This window comes from Daldinia loculata (genome assembly GCF_022478755.1).
Source record: "Daldinia loculata strain CBS 113971 unplaced genomic scaffold F4817scaffold_28, whole genome shotgun sequence".
In the NCBI taxonomy this organism is placed as follows: Eukaryota; Fungi; Ascomycota; class Sordariomycetes; order Xylariales; family Hypoxylaceae; genus Daldinia; species Daldinia loculata.
In genome coordinates this window covers 371,863-393,493 of record NW_026054882.1, presented here as the reverse complement: position 1 = coordinate 393,493, position 21,631 = coordinate 371,863, and the positions used below count along the sequence as shown (strand labels likewise).

The 21,631-nt window shown below is 47.1% G+C and overlaps 11 protein-coding genes across 11 annotated transcripts; 6 read left to right on the top strand and 5 right to left on the bottom strand.

Moving 5' to 3' along the window:
* Positions 1-1,681: 1,681 nt before the first annotated feature.
* F4817DRAFT_359152 (argininosuccinate lyase) lies at positions 1,682-3,335 on the bottom strand (the record flags this gene model as incomplete). Its single annotated transcript, XM_049306119.1, has 5 exons — positions 1,682-2,128; positions 2,210-2,693; positions 2,749-2,945; positions 2,999-3,216; positions 3,275-3,335. 5 exons carry the CDS (start codon positions 3,333-3,335, stop codon positions 1,682-1,684), a joined length of 1,407 nt encoding a protein of 468 aa, XP_049158552.1.
* Positions 3,336-4,305: 970 nt separating this feature from the next.
* On the top strand, positions 4,306-5,352 carry F4817DRAFT_359151 (phosphoglycerate mutase-like protein; the record flags this gene model as incomplete). The annotated part of the gene is made up of 2 exons (XM_049306118.1): positions 4,306-4,677; positions 4,747-5,352. 2 exons carry the CDS (start codon positions 4,306-4,308, stop codon positions 5,350-5,352), a joined length of 978 nt encoding a protein of 325 aa, XP_049158551.1.
* Positions 5,353-5,968: 616 nt separating this feature from the next.
* On the top strand, positions 5,969-7,463 carry F4817DRAFT_339520 (uncharacterized protein). The gene is made up of 2 exons (XM_049303549.1): positions 5,969-6,807; positions 6,875-7,463. Exons 1-2 carry the CDS (start codon positions 6,211-6,213, stop codon positions 7,310-7,312), a joined length of 1,035 nt encoding a protein of 344 aa, XP_049158550.1. The 5' UTR covers positions 5,969-6,210; the 3' UTR covers positions 7,313-7,463.
* Positions 7,464-8,677, bottom strand: F4817DRAFT_339517 (putative carboxyphosphonoenolpyruvate mutase). Its single transcript, XM_049303548.1, has 3 exons — positions 8,403-8,677; positions 8,192-8,336; positions 7,464-8,133 (listed from the first exon to the last, which is right to left on the bottom strand). The coding sequence occupies exons 1-3, from the start codon at positions 8,541-8,543 to the stop codon at positions 7,508-7,510; spliced, it is 912 nt and encodes a 303-aa protein (XP_049158549.1). The 5' UTR covers positions 8,544-8,677; the 3' UTR covers positions 7,464-7,507.
* Positions 8,678-9,204: 527 nt separating this feature from the next.
* F4817DRAFT_359148 (aconitase family protein) lies at positions 9,205-12,153 on the top strand (the record flags this gene model as incomplete). Its single annotated transcript, XM_049306117.1, has 9 exons — positions 9,205-9,313; positions 9,472-9,576; positions 9,632-9,834; positions 9,894-10,076; positions 10,137-10,496; positions 10,551-11,091; positions 11,144-11,475; positions 11,555-11,732; positions 11,804-12,153. 9 exons carry the CDS (start codon positions 9,205-9,207, stop codon positions 12,151-12,153), a joined length of 2,361 nt encoding a protein of 786 aa, XP_049158548.1.
* A 1,103-nt stretch (positions 12,154-13,256) lies between these two features.
* On the top strand, positions 13,257-14,688 carry F4817DRAFT_359147 (uncharacterized protein; the record flags this gene model as incomplete). The annotated part of the gene is made up of 4 exons (XM_049306116.1): positions 13,257-13,561; positions 13,616-13,878; positions 13,936-14,460; positions 14,522-14,688. The coding sequence occupies 4 exons, from the start codon at positions 13,257-13,259 to the stop codon at positions 14,686-14,688; spliced, it is 1,260 nt and encodes a 419-aa protein (XP_049158547.1).
* A 117-nt stretch (positions 14,689-14,805) lies between these two features.
* Positions 14,806-16,260, bottom strand: F4817DRAFT_359146 (putative immune-responsive protein; the record flags this gene model as incomplete). Its single annotated transcript, XM_049306115.1, has 1 exon — positions 14,806-16,260. The coding sequence occupies one exon, from the start codon at positions 16,258-16,260 to the stop codon at positions 14,806-14,808; it is 1,455 nt and encodes a 484-aa protein (XP_049158546.1).
* A 130-nt stretch (positions 16,261-16,390) lies between these two features.
* F4817DRAFT_124324 (uncharacterized protein) lies at positions 16,391-16,787 on the bottom strand. Its single transcript, XM_049297675.1, has one exon. It carries the CDS (start codon positions 16,719-16,721, stop codon positions 16,494-16,496), a length of 228 nt encoding a protein of 75 aa, XP_049158545.1. The 5' UTR covers positions 16,722-16,787; the 3' UTR covers positions 16,391-16,493.
* Positions 16,788-16,946: 159 nt separating this feature from the next.
* Positions 16,947-18,150, bottom strand: F4817DRAFT_359145 (uncharacterized protein; the record flags this gene model as incomplete). Its single annotated transcript, XM_049306114.1, has 3 exons — positions 16,947-17,351; positions 17,443-17,664; positions 17,734-18,150. The coding sequence occupies 3 exons, from the start codon at positions 18,148-18,150 to the stop codon at positions 16,947-16,949; spliced, it is 1,044 nt and encodes a 347-aa protein (XP_049158544.1).
* Positions 18,151-19,020: 870 nt separating this feature from the next.
* On the top strand, positions 19,021-19,581 carry F4817DRAFT_316528 (uncharacterized protein; the record flags this gene model as incomplete). The annotated part of the gene is made up of 3 exons (XM_049300692.1): positions 19,021-19,048; positions 19,183-19,418; positions 19,489-19,581. The coding sequence occupies 3 exons, from the start codon at positions 19,021-19,023 to the stop codon at positions 19,579-19,581; spliced, it is 357 nt and encodes a 118-aa protein (XP_049158543.1).
* Positions 19,582-19,820: 239 nt separating this feature from the next.
* On the top strand, positions 19,821-21,568 carry F4817DRAFT_339499 (uncharacterized protein). The gene has a single exon (XM_049303547.1). It carries the CDS (start codon positions 19,909-19,911, stop codon positions 21,169-21,171), a length of 1,263 nt encoding a protein of 420 aa, XP_049158542.1. The 5' UTR covers positions 19,821-19,908; the 3' UTR covers positions 21,172-21,568.
* The last annotated feature ends 63 nt before the right edge of the window (positions 21,569-21,631 follow it).

Here is a 21,631-nt window from a genome sequence, read left to right as displayed (position 1 = left end):
GGTATATATTTTAAATTACCCCAAATTTAACCAATTAAATAACGTAAATTTTAATTATTTAAATTTTTACCTTTATCGATAAGATTGATGCTTTAAGCCAAGTTTATAATACGGTTAAGTAAACTTTATTTTTAAATATATTTGACTTAATTTAGATAAGGTCAAGTCTTTATAATTATCTGACTTGACCTAGCTCATTAAACACATTGGTTAAGCACTTAACGATAACGTAAGGCATGAAGGAAATTGAAGTAGGACCTTACCTGTTAGGATATTGCTATTACATGTATGGTTAAATGTATAGGGGCGAAGTTTTCATCGTGTTGTAGCCTAGTCGAAGATTCCTGGAAAGGTGCCTTGTAGTGTGTGAGAAGGGGAAACGTGACCTTCAACCTTGAAAGACAGGATATAGTAGATTAACGTCCAGGCCCTAGTGTGTTGTTTGAGTATATCATATATGCTTTAATGCACAAAGCCAAACGTAAGATGCTGCCAGGCAACTCTCGAAGGCTTGCCAAAGAACTAGCCAGTACCTAGAACGCTCTAAGAGCCAAAGTTTGGAAATTTCGGTAAGGTTGAATTCGGAGCTGAATCTGGGTTTAATCCATATACGGAAACAGCAAACAGTCGAAAATTTGTCTAAGTCACGATTTATTTTCCGAAGCCCAAAGATTATAAGAACAGAGCCTAAGAAGAAAACTGTGAGAAATCTAGGGCACTTTGAGAGTACCTTTAGTATCTTAGGTAGTCTTAATTCGTATATAGAGATTAGGTCGATAGAAACCAGCCATCGAGGGACTTGATATGCGCAATGAGAAAAGCTGAATGGCAAAAGAGTATGAAGCTTGTAAATTGCAAACATGTTTTTCTGAGCACTTGGATGTCTGTCTACGTGGAATTTCGTCAAATCACTGCTGAGAAAACCTTGTTATTCTATGGATGGTGGCCTTATGCACCGCCACAAGTCATTCTACTGGTGGATTGCATTATGCATTTTCATTGGATAAAACCGCGAAAGCTGTACTACAGACTAGAATGCTGCCCGAATCTTGCCCTCGCCCATTTCCTTCTTCGTGAGAGGGCCGGTGCTGCTGCTGCTTTAGCCTGTGCAGTGGATGTGTGGTGGGTGTGCTTGGCCTGCTGACTGCGGCAGTGTTGAGAGCCTCAATCTGCCACCCCGGTTAAAGTTGCTGCAATGCCAAAAATGGCCCAAACTTGCAGGGGTTAGTTTTTAGACTCGTGCGCTCGAGCTCTCAAGAGACATGGCAACGAGATGGGGTTGTAGCTGATCCTGTATGAAACATCCCGGGAGCCGGGAGCTATAGTAGACATAGCTAGTGACTACTGCTTGCAATGGCTCGTTTAGACAAACATCCTCTGCGTATTCCTATTGGCAGCAAGTCAGCGTCTTGACTGCCGATTCTCAAGAACTCAACCATTCATAGGAATATGCCTTCAAGACTAAACGTTTATTGTTAGACAACGACTCCTCCCATGTCCGGCTCGCCCGGCGGCTGTCCTGTTCGAGTTCTCTAATAACATTGTGTCATTTTTGGAACTTTTTGGTTCATTCAAGAGCGTCGCTCTTGAATCATGTATTTTTCCACAGAATGAAGCGTGCTATTCGCGATGTCCGTCCCAGATTCCCTTGCTCCAGCCGCATCCCGCACCAGGCAAACCCCTAATCTAACATAGCCCTGAGTACCTGGATCTGCTCCAGCACGCTTGATCGACTGGTACCGCCTTTAGCCGTTTTCGCTTCGACACTCGTTTCATATTCGAATGCCTCCGCAATGTCTGCTGTGAACCGAGAATCAATGGCTTGCAGTTGCTCAAGTGTCAGCTTGTCCATCGGAACTTCCAGCTTTTCAGACAGTGCAACGACGCGTCCAGAGATGTGGTGAGCCTCTCTGAACGGACATCCCTTCCTCACCAACCACTCTGCGACATCAGTGGCTAGCATCGTTTTGTCCAGAGCAGCTTCCATCCGCTCTGGCCGCACCTTCAATGTAGCAATGACCCCATTGGCTATGCCTAGACTATCCGACACAGTCTGAACCGAATCCAGCATAGGCTCCCACCCTTCCTGGAGATCTTTATTATAGCAAGTGGGGAGGCCTTTCAGAGTCTTCCGAGTGGATAGTTAGTCGCTACTCTCGATACGCTCAAAGCCAAGGCAACTGGCTGAGATGTTAATATGAGGACTCACCATCATTAACCCAGCCATTTGACCGAAAGCACGCCCTGACTTGCCGCGCAGAAGCTCTAACGAGTCCGCGTTTTTTTTATTGGGCATTAAAGAGCTACCCGTAGAATAGGCGTCGGCCAGCCGCACGAAACCGAACTCAGATGTCGAATATATGATGAGGTCCTCAGCCCACCTGCTGACGTGGTTGGTGAAAATCGAGTTCCAGGCCAGGAACTCGATTAGGAAATCGCGGTCGGCCGAGGTATTCATGGAGTTCAAGGTTATTCCGTTAAACCCAAGCTCCTCAGCTATCATATTTCGATCGATTCGAAATGGATTGCCGGCCAAAGCGCCACAACCAAGTGGACTTAGATTGACCCTTTCGAAAACTTGGCGCAACCGCTCGAGATCCTGCTTGAACGCAGCGGCATGTGAAAGCAACCATTGAGACCACCGAACGGGCTGGGCACGCTGTAAGTGGGTGTATCCAGGCATGATGTAGTCGCTGAGGTTGTCAGTCAGCAGGGGGCCGCCAAGGCCAGAGGTGGGGCTAGACTTACATTTCATCAGACTCAGCACGTGTGACGATAACCCTGAGGAATGCAACGAGTTGGCTGTCAATTTCGCGGATCCGATCGCGTAACCACATGCGCATATCACAGACAACTTGCTCGTTGCGGCTGCGACCTGTGTGCAGCTTACCCGCGATGTCCTTGCCGATGACCTCTCCTAAGCGACGTTCGTTTGCCGTATGAATCTGGTCCATTGTGTTAGCCTCGAGAAGTTGAGTAGAGTTGAGTAGCCTCTCACATCTTCGTCATTCGGCAAGATAGCGAAAGTTCCCTGCTTCCATTCTTCCATCACTTGGAGCAAACCACGCTCAATCGCCTGAAATTCGTCTTCGCTGATGATGCCAGCCTTTGAGTTGGCCCTGGCAAAAGCAATCGATCCAAGGATATCTTCTTTGTAAAGAGCCTTATCGTACCGGATGGAGGCATTGTACTTATGCATGAGAGGATCAATGGCACCTGCGCATCGTGAGGTTAGTATACTGCATCTGAAGCTTGTTTCCCGAGACATTCCAACCTGTGAACCTGCCCCCCCAGAGCATGCCAGCTGCCGGGGCGTCCGCCTTTTTCTCGGCCATGTTGAAATATTTGCGAGTGGCGTTCGTTCGTTGCGTTCGTTGCGTTCGTTGCGTTTTCAAGGCCGATGAAATCAATGGGATCGATGAGACCAAGGGAGCATATGGCGCGTAATTGTACCAATTGGCGCTATCAAGGTCGAAATGTTTTTTGAGGAATGAAAGTTGGTCGATCAGTTGAGGGCAGTCATAGGAAAAGTTTGTGGGGCTGACACTGGTATTTCTTAGTACTTCGTACAGTAAACACCTCCACATTCAAGAAGATTAAGCCCTGAAGGAAGGAGCAATGATAATGAGGGGTAAATACCTTATATTATAAGATTTCCACCACTTAAAGTGGAGCAGTAGAATCTTTACCAATACAACATTCTACTTCCTAGTATTTCAAGTCCTTAATCTTCCTATGTGGATTGACCAATAGGGCCTATTTAACATTTCGAGAATGCTCGTGGCTTGTAGAAGCTTAATACTTGTAGTTGTTATCTGGGCCTTATCTACTCGTGACCTGTAATTCTGTCGTGTCCAACCGAGGGAGCCCGAAACAGAGGTCGTGGGGCACCCGGTGGCCACCCTGTGCCCGTCCTGCTTAGCGGCGGTTTACCGCCTGTTAAGGAGGCGAGGGTTCTGCCGCTCCTGAGGGCAAGATTCGGGAAGCATTACAGTTATACCACATTGGGCTCAGCCACCTTGTGAAGTGCCCCGCAATGGGATCCCTTTGATGAGTGTATCTACTCTAGGTAGCGTAGATAATAATATCTCTCCCAATACAACTGTCAATACAACTATCTCTTGTGTTTAGTCTAGTTTATATCTCATTTCACATTCAATATCATAGCACCGCTAAATGAAACGTCTCATCCGAAGATTTACTCATCCGCACGGGGAAAAGGCCTTAGGAAAAGGGATACCGAATGATGAGGCTTCACATGAGCAAAACTATATGTCCAAGTCAGCACCACAAGAAAAAGATAGTATGGGTAACTCGATAATCGGCGGGACTCATAACTTCTCGTTTGTCCCTGGCTTCTTTGAGGATTATGCCCAGATTGCAAACACATTACCCGATGGCAAAATCTCAACCCAGCCTGCTCTGGGAATATTATCTCGAGATTATGATAGTTTGGGTACTGACCTGCAATTCGATAAAGGCGCTCCTCAGTGGGTTCGATTTGAGAAGTACATCCAATATCTTAACCGGCAGCATATAGATGACGGTATATCGTACAAACTGATGTATGTAATAAGACACGGGCGAGGAATTCACAATGTGAAAATGGACGAACTTAAGATATCTGAAGAGACTGGGCAGCTCGAACTAGTAGATGGAATCCCATTAAACTGGAAAGTAAGGCACCATATCTCTTATTATCACCTATATTCTCTATTCGCTTGTGAAAAAGGCTAATTCTATCAGAATCATTGGTCTCACAAGGATGGAGACGACAAGGTAACATGGGCTGATGCCCAACTTGTGGATGAGGGAATCACAGAAGCAAATAATCTCTCCAAGTTATGGTTATACGAAGCTCAGAGAGATGCTCTGCCTTTACCAGGAACTATTTATACTAGCCCCCTTGCGCGATGTCTTGACACGACGAAGCTTGTCTATGCACCCGTCATGAAGATGCACGGGAAGCCTCTTAAGCCTGTGGTAAAGGAAAACCTCAGAGAGCGAATCACAGACCATACATGCGATAGACGAAGTTCCCGATCGTGGATAAAGAAAAATTACCCCAATTACATCATTGAAGAGGGCTTTTCAGAGCTAGACACAAGTTGGAAAGCCGACACATCGGAGTCACTTGAGCAGCATATAAAAAGGATACAGCAACTCCTCGACGACATTTTCGCACATGATACTTCTCCTATTATCTCGCTAACAACTCATTCCTATACCATTACAGCGCTCCTGGCGGTAATCGGGTATCCTAAATTCATGGTGAACGAGGGGACGATTGTGGCGTTATTCGTCAAGGCAGAAAAGGCAGAAAAGGCTGCAGCAGAAAGTTCAGCTTCTTGATCATCCGGCATGGATATTCAGCTACCTACGCGCGACCCATGAGAAATGTTGGTCAGATATCACATTACACCAAGGGAAAAGCAGTAGAGTCGGCGTATGCACTGCCCCGTTTCTTTGCTCGAATCCTCAGGGATTATTTCTGCGCCCCTCAATTTGATTGGACTATATCCTATATCTTACCGAGGAGCGTCTGTAGTGTGCCTTTTACTGCCCTCGGAAATGCCCCCCAGCTGCAGAATGGGTTTCAATGCGGTATCGATGCGCTGTATCAATAGAATTCTTTCATTTTTATGAGGCTCTGCACGAATTGCTCCTTAAGTTACCTTTCTTCTGTTATTTTTCTTGGAAACTTCATTATGAGTATTTTAGTATAGAAATAGCTAGAGTTACTTTACATTTCCCCATTCTTTTGTCGGGGGGCATCTATCCGAGGAGGTGCTAGTGATAGGTATAAACATTATATTTAGACCAATGGATATTCTACGAGAGATTTCGCGCTTATCTATAGACAGCAGTATAGAAGACATCTCACCGTCCGATATCAGCGTCTCACGAGCCCGCCCGCCGTCTCAAGCAGAGCCTGATTCGAATCTAGAGTTCGACCCTCTGGAGAGAATTGATGAAGCGACTCTATTCGATAAAATTCGTAATAACCAGTTGTTTCTCCGATCGGGCCCATCAAAGCCTATCCTCAATATAATATTCTTCCCTGAGGCGAAGTGGAGAGCGATCGCCCAAGATAGGGTTCGGCGCATCGAAGTCTTTGACTACCTGAGACTAGATAGTGCGTTACTGGCTTATCTCGTTTCTTCGAGGTCCGGCTGGTACCATGTGATTAGTGATGGTCGATACAACTTCATGATCAAGGACTACCTGTACATGCTTGCTTGGACCTTCGATCCGACTACCCTTGAAACACGGGCCATGCTCGCTGCTCGGAGTGAATACAGACACCGTTCCAACTTGAAAAATGGAAATGGAGATTTCCACTTGCCAGGACTTCGCACGGCGCATTTATATCATCCCCTCTCGCTCGCCTGCCTATGTCTCACAGACTTCGTGTTCTATTTCGACAGGATCATCATTGATGAAGGGTACACGATCGGCCATATCGAGAAGGATACAGGCCATGGGTTATGGGTGAGGGACGAGACCCAGACACACAATTTTACCTTGGAAACTCTCATGGTTGCCTCGCGGAACATTGCAAAGATCATTGGCATATTTGCTAACCTCTTCAAGAGTGTGGAAGTCACTCACACTATCGCCGAGTCGCTACAGGACGGGAGAACTTGGAGAGATTTTTATGGAAGACAAGATTCAGAGTCGTTAAAGAACTTCAATTATTGCACAGAGTCTTTCCGCTCAGCTGTAGGACTGCTGAAGTTACGTATGAAAACGATCAAGCAGTCTGGTCGTGTCTTCGACGAGCGAGCCAAGGCGCAGTCTAATGTGGTATGAGTTGTTTATATTTTCCTAGATCACCAATTGCCATATTGTCGTTATGCTTACTATTTTCTAGATAGCTACCCTCATCCGCCGCCAAGACGCCGTGACAGGCCATCGATTAGCAAAAGCTAGCAAGAAACTTGCGGAGGCAACCAAGAAAGATAGTTCTGACATGAAAGTGATTGCCATTATGACGATGGCATTTCTTCCCGCTACATTCTTTGCCGCCCTGTTTGACCTTCCGACGCTCGCCTGGGATCAACCACAAGTAATTACGAATAACTTCTGGGTATATTGGGCCTTCACATTACCTACAACGCTTGTAGTCTTCGCCCTATGGTATGTGCTGAACGAGCGGAAACTTAATAGAGAGGCAGATAGCGCGGAGAAAGAGAGTGATATGGAAAGATGTAATAACATATCTGATGATTTCTTCGGAAATCCTAGCCCGTCACAATTTAATGGGCCGGGCAAATCGAATACCCGATACACCCTTACAGGCATTTTATAGACTGAAGTACGCTTATACCGGCTGTAAATTGAGTTGGAAACACGTATGAATTGGATATATGAGAATCCCATAGCGAACCCAGGTATTGCCTAGATGCTTGCGCACGTAATATAAGCTGCGTAATAATGAAAGCAACCCTACTTTTATGAGTCTAATACGTAGATACCAGGTAGTCATATTATTTTGAAAGCTATGTCAAATGCCCTTAGAGAACGATTTACCCCCCGCCGCCTCGTCAAAAGCGATACACTCTTTCAACCCACACGCGATAAAGACATCTCTGGGACCGGTATTGGTCTTAGATTCGACGCAGATACCAGTATCCTTCAAGACTTTAGCCGCTTCCGTTACCGCCTCATAGACAGGTCCTAAGGCAAAGGCGGGAAGTATTATCATTCGATAGCCCAAATCCTTCGCTTCTCGCACGGACAAGACGGGAGAAACACCACCTGGGACGCAGTTAAAGAGGCACGGAGTAGGGGCCATGTCCTCGCAAATTTGTCTGCCTTGGTCTTTGGTCTTAATGCCCTCAAGGAAAACTAAATCTGCCCCCGCCTCGACGGCCTTTCTTAGCCGGTCTCTGGCAGCATCATAGCCCAACGAGTCTAGTGCATCCGTTCTGGCGATGATGATAATGTCCCCCTTCTCCTGCTCACGTGCTAGGACCGCCGCTCGAATCCGAGAGATGAACTCGGTTTCCGAGACAAGTTCCTTGTTCATCAGATGCCCACATCGTTTCGACTGCACTTGATCCTCGAGATGGAGAGCGGCGACCCCGGCTCTTATATACTGCGAAACTGTTCTTCCGACCATCAGGGGACCTATGTACCTGTTATGTTAGTCGCACTGGCATCTCATAGAAATTTAAGGCTAATATACCCCCGAAACCTGTGTCGGCATCCGCTACTAGTGGAACGGATGGATCTAATGAAGCTATCATGGCTGCATTATCCCTCATATCGTTCAAAGTAGCTATGCCCAAATCTGGCATCCCAATTCGAGACATTGTCGTTCCCGCTCCTGTCTATTCACGTTGTTAATATTGCCGAATATCGTGAAAATCTGCCTCAAGCGCTTTGCTTAGTCTTACCATATACAAGCAGTCAAAACCAGCCCCTAAGGCTATTCTCGCAGTGAGGCCATCGTATACCCCCGGGCTGACGACAATATTCCAAGGTGTTGAAAGAGCAGCACGTAGCCTTGATACGGGGGTATCTGAGGTATTGGCCATTGCGGTTGCAGCTTATGTTGGCATGTTTTAGGCTTTACTCCTATGGAAACCTCCGGCCCCTTTATGACCTAAGCTGAAGCCGCTCTGGCTCCGGTCTAAATAAAAAGCCAAGAGTAATAGTAAGTTAGCTGACATTGTCCCTAATATGTGCGGATCTGCGTGGCCTATATCCATTTACGATGCCCATGAACGGATGTTTACGCAGTTCGCCGAGTTGACCGACGTCTTGCCGACTTTTACCGAGATGGGTTCGGTGACATCGCCGCCCACTTACATGATGCCCGAACATCATAATCTAGCACACGAAGAGGCCGAATTAGACGCGAAGCCGATCCTAGATGTTGCTAGGTTAACCGCTTAACTATGAATACCCTGATAGGCTTATCCAGTATGCTAAGGCATAAACTACACCGACTCGCTATATTTGCAACCGATCGGCCAGTGAGACCATCTTCCTGGGCTAAATTATTAGATGCAACCTGACCAGCTCGTAGCCGAAACGGCTTCCCGTTTATGAAGATAATTTCAGCATGACCTGTCGTGGTAGATAGGTAGCCCTGTGCCGTTGCCGTCTTGAGCATCCTATATCTAGCAGACCCGAATTTCACCTGAAGACAATTGTATTTAACTTCTGGTCTTGCCGACTGTATATGATGGAGTAATGCCTATCCTAGATCAAATGTTCTTTAGCATGGCAGTTTCTAGTCACATTAACGACTTGCTCCACACGTCACGAAATGTCCACATAAGGAAAGACGATGGGTCTCGAGGTACGTTCTATCAAGGCTATGCATTTCCTTAGACGGAATATGAGCTAATAAGACGTATCGTGTAGTTTCAATAGATTTCGTACAAGACCTAGAGACTTTGGCACTCAAAGTGCGGAGTGCTGGATACCAGCGGGAAGGCGAAATCCTACAGCACGTAGCAAGCATTTGTCTGACGTCGCCGAACTATGGCGGTTTAGGTCTTACTCCCAGCACGCCAATAGCCGGAGATGTAGCATCTGAAGTTTTGCTATTAATTACAGCTTGTAAGTGAAATATAATCTCAAGTATTTTGCTTATACCTGGGCTGAATGGAGGTAGGGCTTGAGGCGCTGAACTCTGCCGATCGAGAGGGAGGAGTCGGTAGCAGAGTTATGAATTTTAGACCAGCGGATCGACCTCCGATGAACTTAACCGAAAAGATCTTTGCTATGCACGATGTGGACTCGAAGGGATATGTAAGGGTAGGAGATACTATCCGTGTTGCAGTTGATTGGATCATGGCATCAGAAGCATCATGGGGAGTAAGCTGATCCGAGCGAGGTCCCTCTTTGGATCACAGAACCTAATGACAAGATACTAGAGTATGGAAGCGACCTACAATCAGCTGGGATCCCCGGGCATATTCCGGAATGATCGGTTTTGGCTTGCCGGTGACCATGTCGTTGACCCTAGAGTCAATGCTCATCCTAGAATCAAGCCTCTCATCGAAGCATCCGAAAGGGCCAGAAAAGTCTTCAAGATGACAGACTACCAAGGAATGAATGTAGGCACTCGATTCAAAGCAAGATAAGTCCTACGACGAACTCTACTAACATATTACCAGTACACAATTATGCACACCGAATTCTTTAGGGAGCGTGCGCAGCCTGGAATGCTCGTCATAGGGTCCGACTCTCATACGTGCTCTGCCGGTGCGGTAGGGAGTCTAGCCGTCGGGTTAGGTGCTGCAGATGTGACAATGGCTCTTGTTATCGGTGAAATTTGGTTCAAGGTACCAGAAGTTGTTCAAATCCGATTTGTAGGGCAGCCACAAAGGGGTATCAGTGGAAAGGACGTGATACTCTATGTTTTACAGCAGCTCAAGAGAAACACCGTGGCTGCGGACAGAGTGGTGGAGTACACTGGACCAGGCCTAAGCCACTTATCACCAGATGCTCGATTCGCCATTGCGAACATGACCACTGTAAGGGGACAGGCCTATTTTAGTTTACCTAGTATATTCGCTGACCTTTCGTAGGAGTTTGGGGGCATCAGCGGCATCTTCGTACCCGATGATGTTACCAAGTTGTTTATTGACTCGAGGAAGATCGCACGACACAGAATTTCCTCCCATTTCATGCGACCCGATGATGGCGCCAGCTATGCCGAGACAGCTACCATTGACTTATCGAAAGTGCAATCTTTCGTCGCGAAGTATCCCCGTCCCGATGATGTTGTCCCCGTATCAGATGTACAAGGCCAGAGGCTTGATGGCTGCTTTATCGGCGCGTGCACGACGGCTGAGGAAGATATCATCATGGGCGCACTCATCTTAGAACAGGGTCTAAAGGCAGGTAAAGTACCTGTACCGAATGGAAAGAGAAAGGTTGTCCCAGGTTCGAGGCCAATCATAGACAGACTTGAAAAGAGTGGCCTAGCAGATATTTACAGAAAGGCAGGCTTCGAAGTGGGTGTTCCTGGATGTAGTTATTGTGTCGGGATGTCTGCAGATCAAGCAGGTCCTGGGGAAGTATGGCTATCCTCTCAAAACCGCAATTTCGAGAATAGGATGGGTAAAGGTGAGTGCTTGCTCTCGTCCTATTATTGTGAACGTTTTAATAACGAATATAGATTCCATCGGAAACCTAGCATCCGCTGCGACAGTAGCCGCATCATCATTCAAAATGGTCATCACAAACCCTCAGGCTCTATTAGATGCCATAGACCCAGCAAGATTCGATGCGCTCAAAGGACGGGGTTCGTTGCAGACAATATCAACGACGCCGCCGGGTTATGTCGAGCCAGCTTCTGTCGATCATTCGCGTGATTCGCAACCAAACGACGTAGTCTTTAACGATAACGTCCAAATGAGCAACAACATGGTAGAGACTGCGGGAGAATTGCATGGAAATAAAATAAAGGGTAAGATCCAGAAACTAGGCGACTTTATTGATACAGATGCTGTATGTATTTTCTATATCATAATGAGCTTTTGGTTCTGGCGTGTTCGAACGCGTTTGGTTTTACTGACGCGAATTATAGCTGGCGCCGGCGCAGTTCTTGGTAGAATCTAAAACCGACGAAGCGCTTGGCGCGCACTGTCTCGAGTTTACACATCCAGACTTCCGTCGAAAGGTCAAAGAGGGTTACAACATTGTAGTCGCTGGTAAGGCATTCGGTTGCGGCTCGTCACGCCAGCAGGCAGTCTCGGCATTGCTAGGTAGGTAACTAAAGTCCTACCCTTTCGCACCCTTTAAGAATGTGTCCGGACTTTGCTAAGTAAAATTCCAGGATGTGGGGTGAAATGTGTGATAGCACGGTCCTTCGCGTTTATTTACAGTCGTAATCAGCCCAGTCTGGGCCTTCTCGGTATCACCATCAGCGACGATAACTTCTACAGTCTTGCGCAGGACGGCGCTGAGCTAGGCGTCGACCTAGACACCAATGTGCTATATGTTGACGGTAGAGAATTCCCATTCCAGCTAAGTCCCATGGAGAAGCAGCTCATGAACTTGGGCGGGATTACGCCAGCTTTCCAGAAGTTTGGTAAGCAGCTATTCGAAGCACTATGCTCCGGTGTTACTGGTACCGCGAGATCTAGTCAAAGGCACAAGGAAGTAAGCGGTGGGCTACAATGGTAGATGTATATTATCAGTATTAGCACGATGATGGAGTAGGCAGAACATATGTTCTGATGAACTTGGCTACAAAAACAGTCGGAGCCGAGACGGGAAAGCCGAAAGACCCCTGAATTTGGAGTGTGGGGTAACTCGATTACTGTCGTCCAGTACGGATTACTGCTACGCGTATTTTACTTCTGTTAGGATCGCTATAAGAAATACTCGAGACGTATAATACTTGAGACGTATAATAATATAAAACACCAATCGTCATATATGTCGTAAGCTAGCTTCTCTATAAAAGGTATATATCACGGTTTTACTGAACACCATAACTGAAATCCCTATCCCCTTATTAACTCGGGAAGCTCGGGCTATGGGTAACATGAATCAATAAATCACCAGAACATGAGATTCAGGGAACTCGTCATAGTCTAAGTTGGCGTAAGATAGGACGGTATCATGCAGTCTCAACGTCGAAAGAAGGCATGCAAAGAATGCCGAACCCATAAGGTCGTGCTCGATCCAACCACTTAAGTAGCCAACGTTAACTTGACAACCAGATAAAATGCTCCGCAGAGCCACCAGAAATATGTTCCAGGTGTCGGCGCCTGGGACTCCTCTGTGTTCTCACCTCGGATGCACGTTCCCGGCGGACTAAGGCGCAATTACAACGTGAGCTAGAAGCACTAAAAGGTCTTGTTAACCAGCCTACCTCTCAATCGGTGGAGGATTGTAACTCGACAGCCGCGGATACACCAAGCCAGGATCAGGCAAACGGCGAGGCGCCAGTCTTTACAGGACCCTCGCCAGGTTTATCTAATGAGCCATCAACCATTCATTCTCTAGATATTCCATGTCTACCACGAGTTCTTGATGGGTGGGAATTGGGTAGCATTGAAATTAGCGATTGCTTCAAGTTGTAGGGAAATTACCAACTACCATTTATCTTTCATTGCTGTAGTTCTAACCGCGCGGGCAGATTTTTCCAAAATTATAGCCCTATCTTACCCATGTTGGATCAGCGAGGTAGCAATCCGGATGATTGTTACAGCAAATCCAACTTTCTATTCTGGACCGTCGTTTTCATCGGCAGCAGGCGATATACTAATGGCCCGGCTATCATGGACTTCCTAGCACCACGCATGAACAAAATGGCCCTCCTCGCGCTACAGGAAAGCGATAGCCCCATGGAGGCCCTCCAGGGCATCATTCTCTTATGCCATTGGCCCGTACCAACAAGCTCCATGTACAAGGACATGACCCAAATGCTGAGCGGCGCTGCCCTGCATCTAGCTATGCAGATTGGTCTTCACGTTGTAGGTACTGGTCAAGACTTTGCTCGTACCGTCTTACCTTCGAATGCCGACCGTTCTTCCAGAGCCTTCAGAGCCCAGCTGTGGACCCGATGTCTCATCACATACCATAGGTGAGTGAAGCACATATTATCCATTAAAGGGGTCAGCATGCTTACGTATGATAGCACGAGCTTGCGTCAGGGAATCCTACCGTTGATTCTTCTAGACTCTCCCCAGGTGAGGCTCTCGGACGTAGATCTCACTATGCAGCTTCCAGATGATCTCAGGACTCACCGACAGATGCACAAGATCTTGATGGAGGCGACTGGCTCTTTAGTGAGGCTAATCCCGCTAGTTGGATCCAACTCCCAGTCCGAACTGAACCCCTTTATCAGCCTCTATGACGCACAATTTCAACAAATAGCAGCAGATATCAGGTCTACTATAAGTAGGTATATAACTAGAGTTAATTCACCTTGCTACAAACCCACACTAATATCACTAGATACGATATACCTTCACTGCTATCGCATCCATCTCCTGGCATATCACTTCCTGGATTGCCCTAGTCCAAATAATGATGGGTTAATCAGCCTTTATATTATATCCTGCAAACTATTCGAGTCTTTGACTTCCCAGGATGAGTCCACCGGGTTTTCCAGGGCGTGTCCGGAGTTCATCTACAAGACAACACTCCTCGCTGCCATATCTATTCTTAAAATCCAGAAGAGCGAACTCGTGCGTCACGTTAACTCTGCCTCGGGCGAAAAAGCTTACTTTTCCGCCATCTACCTGTGCCAGAGGGCATCTTTTCAGAGCAATGACCTCGGTGCACGAGGCGTCACTATCCTCGGACAGATGTGGACGAGCAAGAATATGTACCGGCAACCGGATGGGCGCGTCGACAGCCTAAGTACACGTATCCGGAGCCGGCTATCTATGAGTGTTGTCTTCGACAGTTTTTGGTGGTGGCGGGTTGAGTTCAATGGGCAGACAAGCCCTTATCCGGAGCAGAACCAAATTTCGCCTGGTATGTATTGAGTTATGGCAATACGGGCACGTGTGGATCATTTCATACTGACTGGTAACAGCGCAACTAGATACGGCAGCGGGTTCGAACGTGTCCCGACAACCCGAAGCGTCCATAACACAAGCTATAGATTTTCCCCTGGATGGCAATATGGACATCATGCCATTGGATGAACCCTTCCCCGACTTTGACTGGGCTGTCAATTTCGAGTTTTTAGACCAAAACTAGAATCACGAGAGCGGTGCCGATAAAGACGAATCTATAATTGCTTATTCATATCACTGCGGACAAGCCGAATTGCAAAAATTGCAGACTTATATAGCTTTTGCCCACACTATATAGCCCCTACGCTAGAGGGTTGGCTGTAGGGCCTACCATGAGCCGACTAATGGCGGCGATATCATCACATTCATCCAGCGCGAGTACGACCTGCTCAATTCTAGACCTTCTTTCCTCGTCAACGATACCTTGAGTCACGGCGCGCCATTTCTCTAACACCTCATCATTGCTGAGTGGCGGCTGGACACCTCGCGGGGCATTTTGCTCATAACTTAACGGTGCCGATCCGTCCCTGAAAGTGATGGTGACCTTCGTCTTGGCTTTGTCCTGTGAAGACTTGGAGTATTCCGGATTATGCTCGCAGGTAGTGATATCGACCAGCCTCCAGACCTCGTCCCGGTCCAGCTTATCGCTTCGGAATTGTGCGGGTGTAACTTGCTCGTCTACTAAGTATACGGCGCCGATATACGCATTGCTCATCTGTGCACCCGTCGAGGTTAGCGGCCGCACAGCTTTCCAGCCGCCGTGGTGGTATGCGGGCTCGCTCATCTCAATGCGAATGCTCTCGAAGTTGGCAAAGTCCCGGGTTTGCTCGGGGTATGATCTACGTAGTTCAGCCATACAGTCGACCGTGCAATGCGTCCCAGCCATCGACGCATACGGTTTCACCATGATTCCCTCGATCTCCCATTTCACCCCCAAACCTTTAGCCACTTCATCAGGCTTAAACTGAGGTTCCATTCCATTGCCAGAGCTGAACATGGCTAAAAAGCCACCATATTCCCGTTCATAGACCTTTTTAATCCCAATATAGCCACCCTTAGCAAGCACTGCCGCCAGAAGTCCGTTCCTTGAGGCAAACGCATGCTGCATCCGCTTAACCTCGCTTTCAAATTGGGCAGACATCAACCCACCGGCCTGTGTGCATGCGATCCCCAGGGCATCTTCTATGGCAGCTGCCGAGAGACCAAAAAGCTTTGCTACTGCGGCGGCGGCTGCTGATGGCCCAAAGATAGCGCCCGAATGCCAGCCTTTGGAAAGAACATGGGTCCCCCAAAGGCCTAGCCCAACGCGCGGGCCTATCTCACAGCCTACAACATAAGCAAGCAGCAGATCTTTGCCAGAGTAACGTAATTCCGAGTTATCCCCCGCACTATGGCCGTAGTGTTGAGCCGCCGCCAGCAAGGCGGGCAGCAATACAGAGTTAAAATGGACAGGGGCATCGCGGTGCCAGTCATCCAATTCGAAGCCCTGTATAAATGTGCCGTTAAGAAGGACAGCAGAGAGCGGCCCGATCTTACGCTCCCAGCCAAAAACACTTACGCTACCACTTGTCGTTTCTAGGCCCAGGATTGCGGCAGCGGCTTTCTCAGACGATGGCAAGTGAGCGCCGATGAGGCCGCACGCTAGACCATCCAAGATGAGATATTTTGCTCTTGTTAGAATATCCGTTGGGATGTCCTTATACTTAAGGCTTTCCACCCAAGTGCATAATCTTCCTGTTGGCCCTTCTGGATCCATTGGAAGTTGACTGGGCAAGGACGTCATGTTGGTTGTAGATAGTGTTGGGACTTAATCAAAAGTGTGATACTGATAGAATAGGTAGACAGGTTGCCAAAACATCATTTCCGGCGCCTACTTGTGTATGAAGTATTGGTCTATATTACTGAATATCTCTCGGAGCCGGAACGGAAAACGACTCGTGGCTCACGCCGGTGGCACTAGGAAGATCAACCGAAAAAAACAACAGTCGGTCAGCTAAGTTGAATTGTATATTTCCGCCGTGACAGGATCCCTAAATATACATACTTCATGCGCTTCCTAAACCAACCACTTAGTAGGCTTCTGGTGTCCGATGCATCTGATGTCACCCCCCGGCGCGGCCGGTCGGCAAACTCGGCAAAGCAAGGTCCCATGTCGGCCAATATCGGCGAGGCACAACACACGGCCAAAGTTGGGCTTACAGTTAGTTGTATGCACATTGAAAAGCGGTATAATGATCTGTAAATATGCCTTAAAATAAGCGAAAGTCATAATAAAGAATTATCCAAATGCACTGACCACCTAAAAAGCACAGCCCCCCCTTATTAGGGGGTAAGGTTAAGACAAACCGATGATTCAAGCTTTGCATTCTATACACGTAAATCCAAGTTTCTAGGCATACCTATAGACGTCTATTATATCCGTTCATATGTATCTTCGCCTAATCACGCTGTGAACTTCATCGCCATCTTCTGCCCCGGAAGCTCAGAAAGCCAGCCCTCAGTATCCTCTGTAACTGTGTTCTGAACCGCACACTTGTTCATCTCCTCAACAGTCTGTGTCTTCAGTATTCCCTGTACTCCGGGGCTACCGCATGCATGGAACATGCAAGAATCATTCATAGCACGCTGCAAGGAATCTCCTTTCCATCCAAACACGTAGTCGGCATGCGTTCCGTATCCCAGGCTGTCGGAATACGACCAGACAAAAGGTTGCGATCCGGCTTTAGGCCACATGCCATCAAACTGCGTCGTATTCCACATAGTCTCGTACGCTACCTGAGGCATACGCACAGGGTGCGAAGCCGGGCAGGGACCCGCTTCTCGGAAAGCTCCCGGGTTGGTGTTATACTACGAAATGTTAGCACTATATCGAAAGGAACTCAAGGTCACTCCCAGATGGAAATTTCCGCATATGAAAATATAGCAGCCTTATACATACCATGTGAGACTGGTGGTCGGGACTATCAAGGTTCTTGCCGTCCCAACAACTCGGGAAGTGGTGAATTGCCATTATACCAGCAGGGCATGGCTGCTTTGGAAAATCTGGTGTCTCGCTGCCTCGTGTTAAGATTGTCTGCAGGCAAGTGTATCGAAGACCTTTGTTAGCCTTTGCGGCCTCAAGGGTATTCGTAGTAGGACTGCCGACTGTCATGCGGAAACCCTAAGAGTATATTAGTCAAAGTATTCCTCTGGATAAGTATAATCGAGGAGCTAATAGTTCGCAACTCACGGGCTGGAATGCGGTAATATACTGCTCTCCATTTCCGTCGAAGTCCTTCTGAGTATAGTAGATCGTCATGCCTCCCTTGATATCAGGAGCATCACGACCCTCGGTACCTAGTTGAGCATTTGGGTATTGCGGTACGCGCTTGTAGGAGCCATTCTCATGCCTAAAATATAGCACCGCCGTCCAGTAGTTAGAGAAGTCCTCGGTGTAGGCGCATGTTGTACAACTACCCTGCTCGCCAATATCCCCTGTCATAGTGGCATTGAAGGCATTTCCGCCGACAATCTGATGTACGTGAGCTGAAGGAATAGCGCCGGGCTCAACAAGCGGATCTAAACGTTGGACAGACACAGTTGAACATCCGAATCGAAGAGCGGCCTGGGAAAGCCCGGCCTGGAGTAGGAGCGAAAGCCACTTCATCTTGCCTTAGTGTTGACTGACGCCTACACACGGAGAAATTGAGTAGTCAGTTCGAATAATCTCAAGATAACAGACAGGCGTCGAAGTAAGTAGTTCCGTGCTCGCTAGACTTATTTCAAATCCAACCAAATGTCTACAGTATAAGACCTCACCGCCACCCATTCGGCCAAGATACGGCGCTAGGATAATTAGCCTTATATGTTCGGGTGGTGATGCAAGTCTTATCTCCCATATACGGCATATTAGTAAATTGCAATAATATTCATCAGCCTATCATGTTCAACGATGTGCAGAATCTAGAGATCCGGATAATTTATGTAGAAGCGAATTCCTGCCGAAATCCGATAGCCCCCTATATTTCATTCTAGATTCATTGAATGCTGTCTAAATATAATGATGCGTGCTTCCTAAGCATTACTACGTCTTTCATATTATACCAATACCACCAATTCCTAACTTCTACGTTTAACTGGTAGGCTAATATTTATCATGAATGAATATCTGAAAATGGACGACGTAGAACTAGGAATTGGAATTTATTCATCATTGTAAGTCTTTACCACTCCGCAAGATATTTAATATAACTAGAGAGTGCGAAAGGCCTTTCTATGTTTCTAAAACTTACATAAAGTCTCAAGAAGTAACTCATCGCGTAATACGAGTTTAGTATGTTTAAGCTACTACCCTGTCATAGATTCTCAGTAAGTTAAGAACAGTTTATGAGGGAGTGTAACCCTCAAACTTCGGGGATGATTTCCATCTTGACAGTGTGTTTTGTCAGGGCAGAACATCTGTAGAGTTATGTTAACTATCGAGAGTAGAAGGCATGAGATAAATAAGGTAGATCAGCATTACTGCGTAATTACGGCAATGGCCCACGATGAACGGAACGGCGTCGGTATGATATCGTAGACATCATCTCAATTATATAAGCTCAACTCCTGTGATATGATAGTTATTGAATTGTAAATAGTTTCATTTTATACTACAAGTCTCCAGGCCATATTCAACGTTGTTGACATTAGATGGAAGGCGAGCTACCATCAAAGAAATGCACCAGCGCGCCGTGGAAGGCCACCCAATCACACAAGCCGAGGCGTCGCAGCTCGCAGCAGCGGAAACGGACATTACCGGCTTCGGGCCAATTAAGGGGGGGGCCGGCAGCCATAGCTCAGAGCGAGCATGACAGACAACATAATTTCATCTCCAAGGCGAGTGAGATTGCACGCAAACCCGTAAACCAAATAACTAAAGAGGATGCAGCGCAGGTTCAGAAAGCAGAGGAAAGTTGTCGTCCATTACGAAGCACCTGAAAGCTATGAACTAACTAGCGGATAGGCACGGGCCTTTGGAAAACCTCCGGGAAAGGGTTCGACGGCAGCTGGTGTACAGTCCCTTGCTGATCAGAATGCGAAATCGAAGGAAGCCTGAAGAGAATGTAAATATCGGTTTGCATTGAATTCACTGATCGTTGATATAGTTAAACTATAAACATTTACGGATCCGTAGGTACTTTTCTACATACTCTTAGAAAAGACTTCAATTTGACCTGAGAAGATACGTTTTCGCGTAGATGAGCATGGGCGGAAGAAAATTATCTTGAAGCAACTATTTGAATTAATTATTTCCCGATCGTTTTACTCTATTATTTGATACAGTCGTACGGTAAACAAAGTACGTAAGCAATAAAAGAAAGGCAGCTGAGTTTCTGCAAAACGTATATAATAGACCTTTATATCTTGGAGAATCTAAGAACACATGCAATTGATATTATTTCACACATATACTCTTATTTCACATAGTTGGGGAATTAAATCAAGCTCGATGGAACGATTCCGTGGTTATCTCGAAAGGCTCACGCTGAACGGCCGATCTAAAGAGCGAAAGCTACCAGCGATGCCATCGCTTCCAGATGATCGACCACAGCCCCTCGCAAGAATAGCGCCATTCCCAGCGGCCACAGCAAACAGCAGATTCTTTAAATCATTACCTTCCGAGATTCGACGTCGCATTCTTGTCGAAGCATTCGGCGAACGTGTACTACACCTAGATTTACGCTTGGAGCACCCATTAAAGAAATACTCAAAGAAAGATCGTAACATTGCCAAACCGCGCCCTGAGCGACACGCAAACGCGCACCTGTTCCACCCGTCGTTACGTGACACTACCCAACCGCAGGAATGGACATGGTGGAGCTGCGTCTGCCATACCCGATTCCCGAACTGGAATTTTAATCTTGATCCCCCAGGGGTTAGTATTTTTGATGATGAGCCAGCGAAAGATGGCTGTCGCGACCCTTTCATGCTGCCACGATGTCTCTGCGTCCTCTATCCTGGCCATGCACCAGCCAAATGTTTCATTGGTGTTCAAGGCTGGCTGTTGGTTTGTAGGCAGGCATATATCGAAGGCGTCGATGTGTTATACTCCACGAACCGATTTCATATCGCCTATGCCGAGCTCGCTATTCGTCTTCCTCGGCTTCTGCCGCTACATCATGTATCGGCTATCACAGCGGCTGAGTTATCATGGAATTTAACTATACCGCCCAGTGAATATTTCTGTTGGGATGCCAACGATAAAGATGGGCTGCAAAACTGTGATCGACTCGCACTCTTGGCACGTCTGCCGCAAATCTTACCTAACCTCCGCTATCTATATCTCTCACTTCAAGATGTTCTACGCATGCGGGAACCTATGCCGGCAATTGGAGGACGAGAAATGTACGAAGAGATAGAAGAGGTTCTACGAAAAGTTGACGCTATGATTGTACGAATGTCGCGGCTTCAGGAGTGCCGCGTGGCCTTACCTTCATCCCTATACTCTACGCGTAAGCTCGTGGAAAAGGGTCGAGATATCGATTGGGGTCGCGGGATAGACCCAGACCCCGAGACTCTATGGAGAAATATCCCAACTTCCGACGTGTCTACTGACCTCAATACCGCGAATCGGTCTATTAGCGGTTATTGGATCGTCCACGGTGTCGAGGATATGTACCCACCGCCACTCCCCGAAGCGGTTTGAAGTTTGAGATATGGCAACAGTGAAGAAAACGGGACATTAACATGAGTGGAATCAAATAGTAGAATTATTCGCTATTTATCAAGAGCAATGCTACTTTATTTACGACGTTGGCACTGGTGGCCCGCTAGAAATAGTTGTTACAGGCCCTGCAATTCCGATACAATACCAATTATCCAGCCAAAGACCCGGACGGCAAAGGGATGGAGTGGAAAGCTAGCTTCCACACGCTTATCTTTGTGAATAATCGCTGTTTTAAAACTAACAAGGTCGCGATAGGCGCTGGTGGCTTTACTGACGGATGCGGGGGCTCTGGCTGGGCGTAGTTGATGTCCGAGTTTACAAGGGATAGCCGTATTGTATTTACATAGAAAGTGAATAAAATAAGCTGGGTACCTAATCTATCGACGGTTAGTTATTAGTGAAAGCATTATAACCTGGTGCTGTTTGATCGCTGTTTAAT

Excerpts from the sequence above, each read along its gene's own strand:
- F4817DRAFT_339520 (XM_049303549.1), top strand. The coding sequence starts at position 6,211 with ATGATCAAGGACTACCTGTACATGCTTGCTTGGACCTTCGATCCGACT. Across the intron at positions 6,808-6,874 it reads CCAAGGCGCAGTCTAATGTG|ATAGCTACCCTCATCCGCCG; the intron begins GTATGAGTTGTT and ends ACTATTTTCTAG.
- F4817DRAFT_339499 (XM_049303547.1), top strand. The coding sequence starts at position 19,909 with ATGCAATTGATATTATTTCACACATATACTCTTATTTCACATAGTTGG.
- F4817DRAFT_339517 (XM_049303548.1), bottom strand. The coding sequence starts at position 8,543 with ATGGCCAATACCTCAGATACCCCCGTATCAAGGCTACGTGCTGCTCTT. Across the intron at positions 8,337-8,402 it reads GTTTTGACTGCTTGTATATG|ACAGGAGCGGGAACGACAAT; the intron begins GTAAGACTAAGC and ends CAACGTGAATAG. Across the intron at positions 8,134-8,191 it reads TGCCGACACAGGTTTCGGGG|GTCCCCTGATGGTCGGAAGA; the intron begins GTATATTAGCCT and ends ACAGGTACATAG.
- F4817DRAFT_124324 (XM_049297675.1), bottom strand. The coding sequence starts at position 16,721 with ATGTGCATACAACTAACTGTAAGCCCAACTTTGGCCGTGTGTTGTGCC.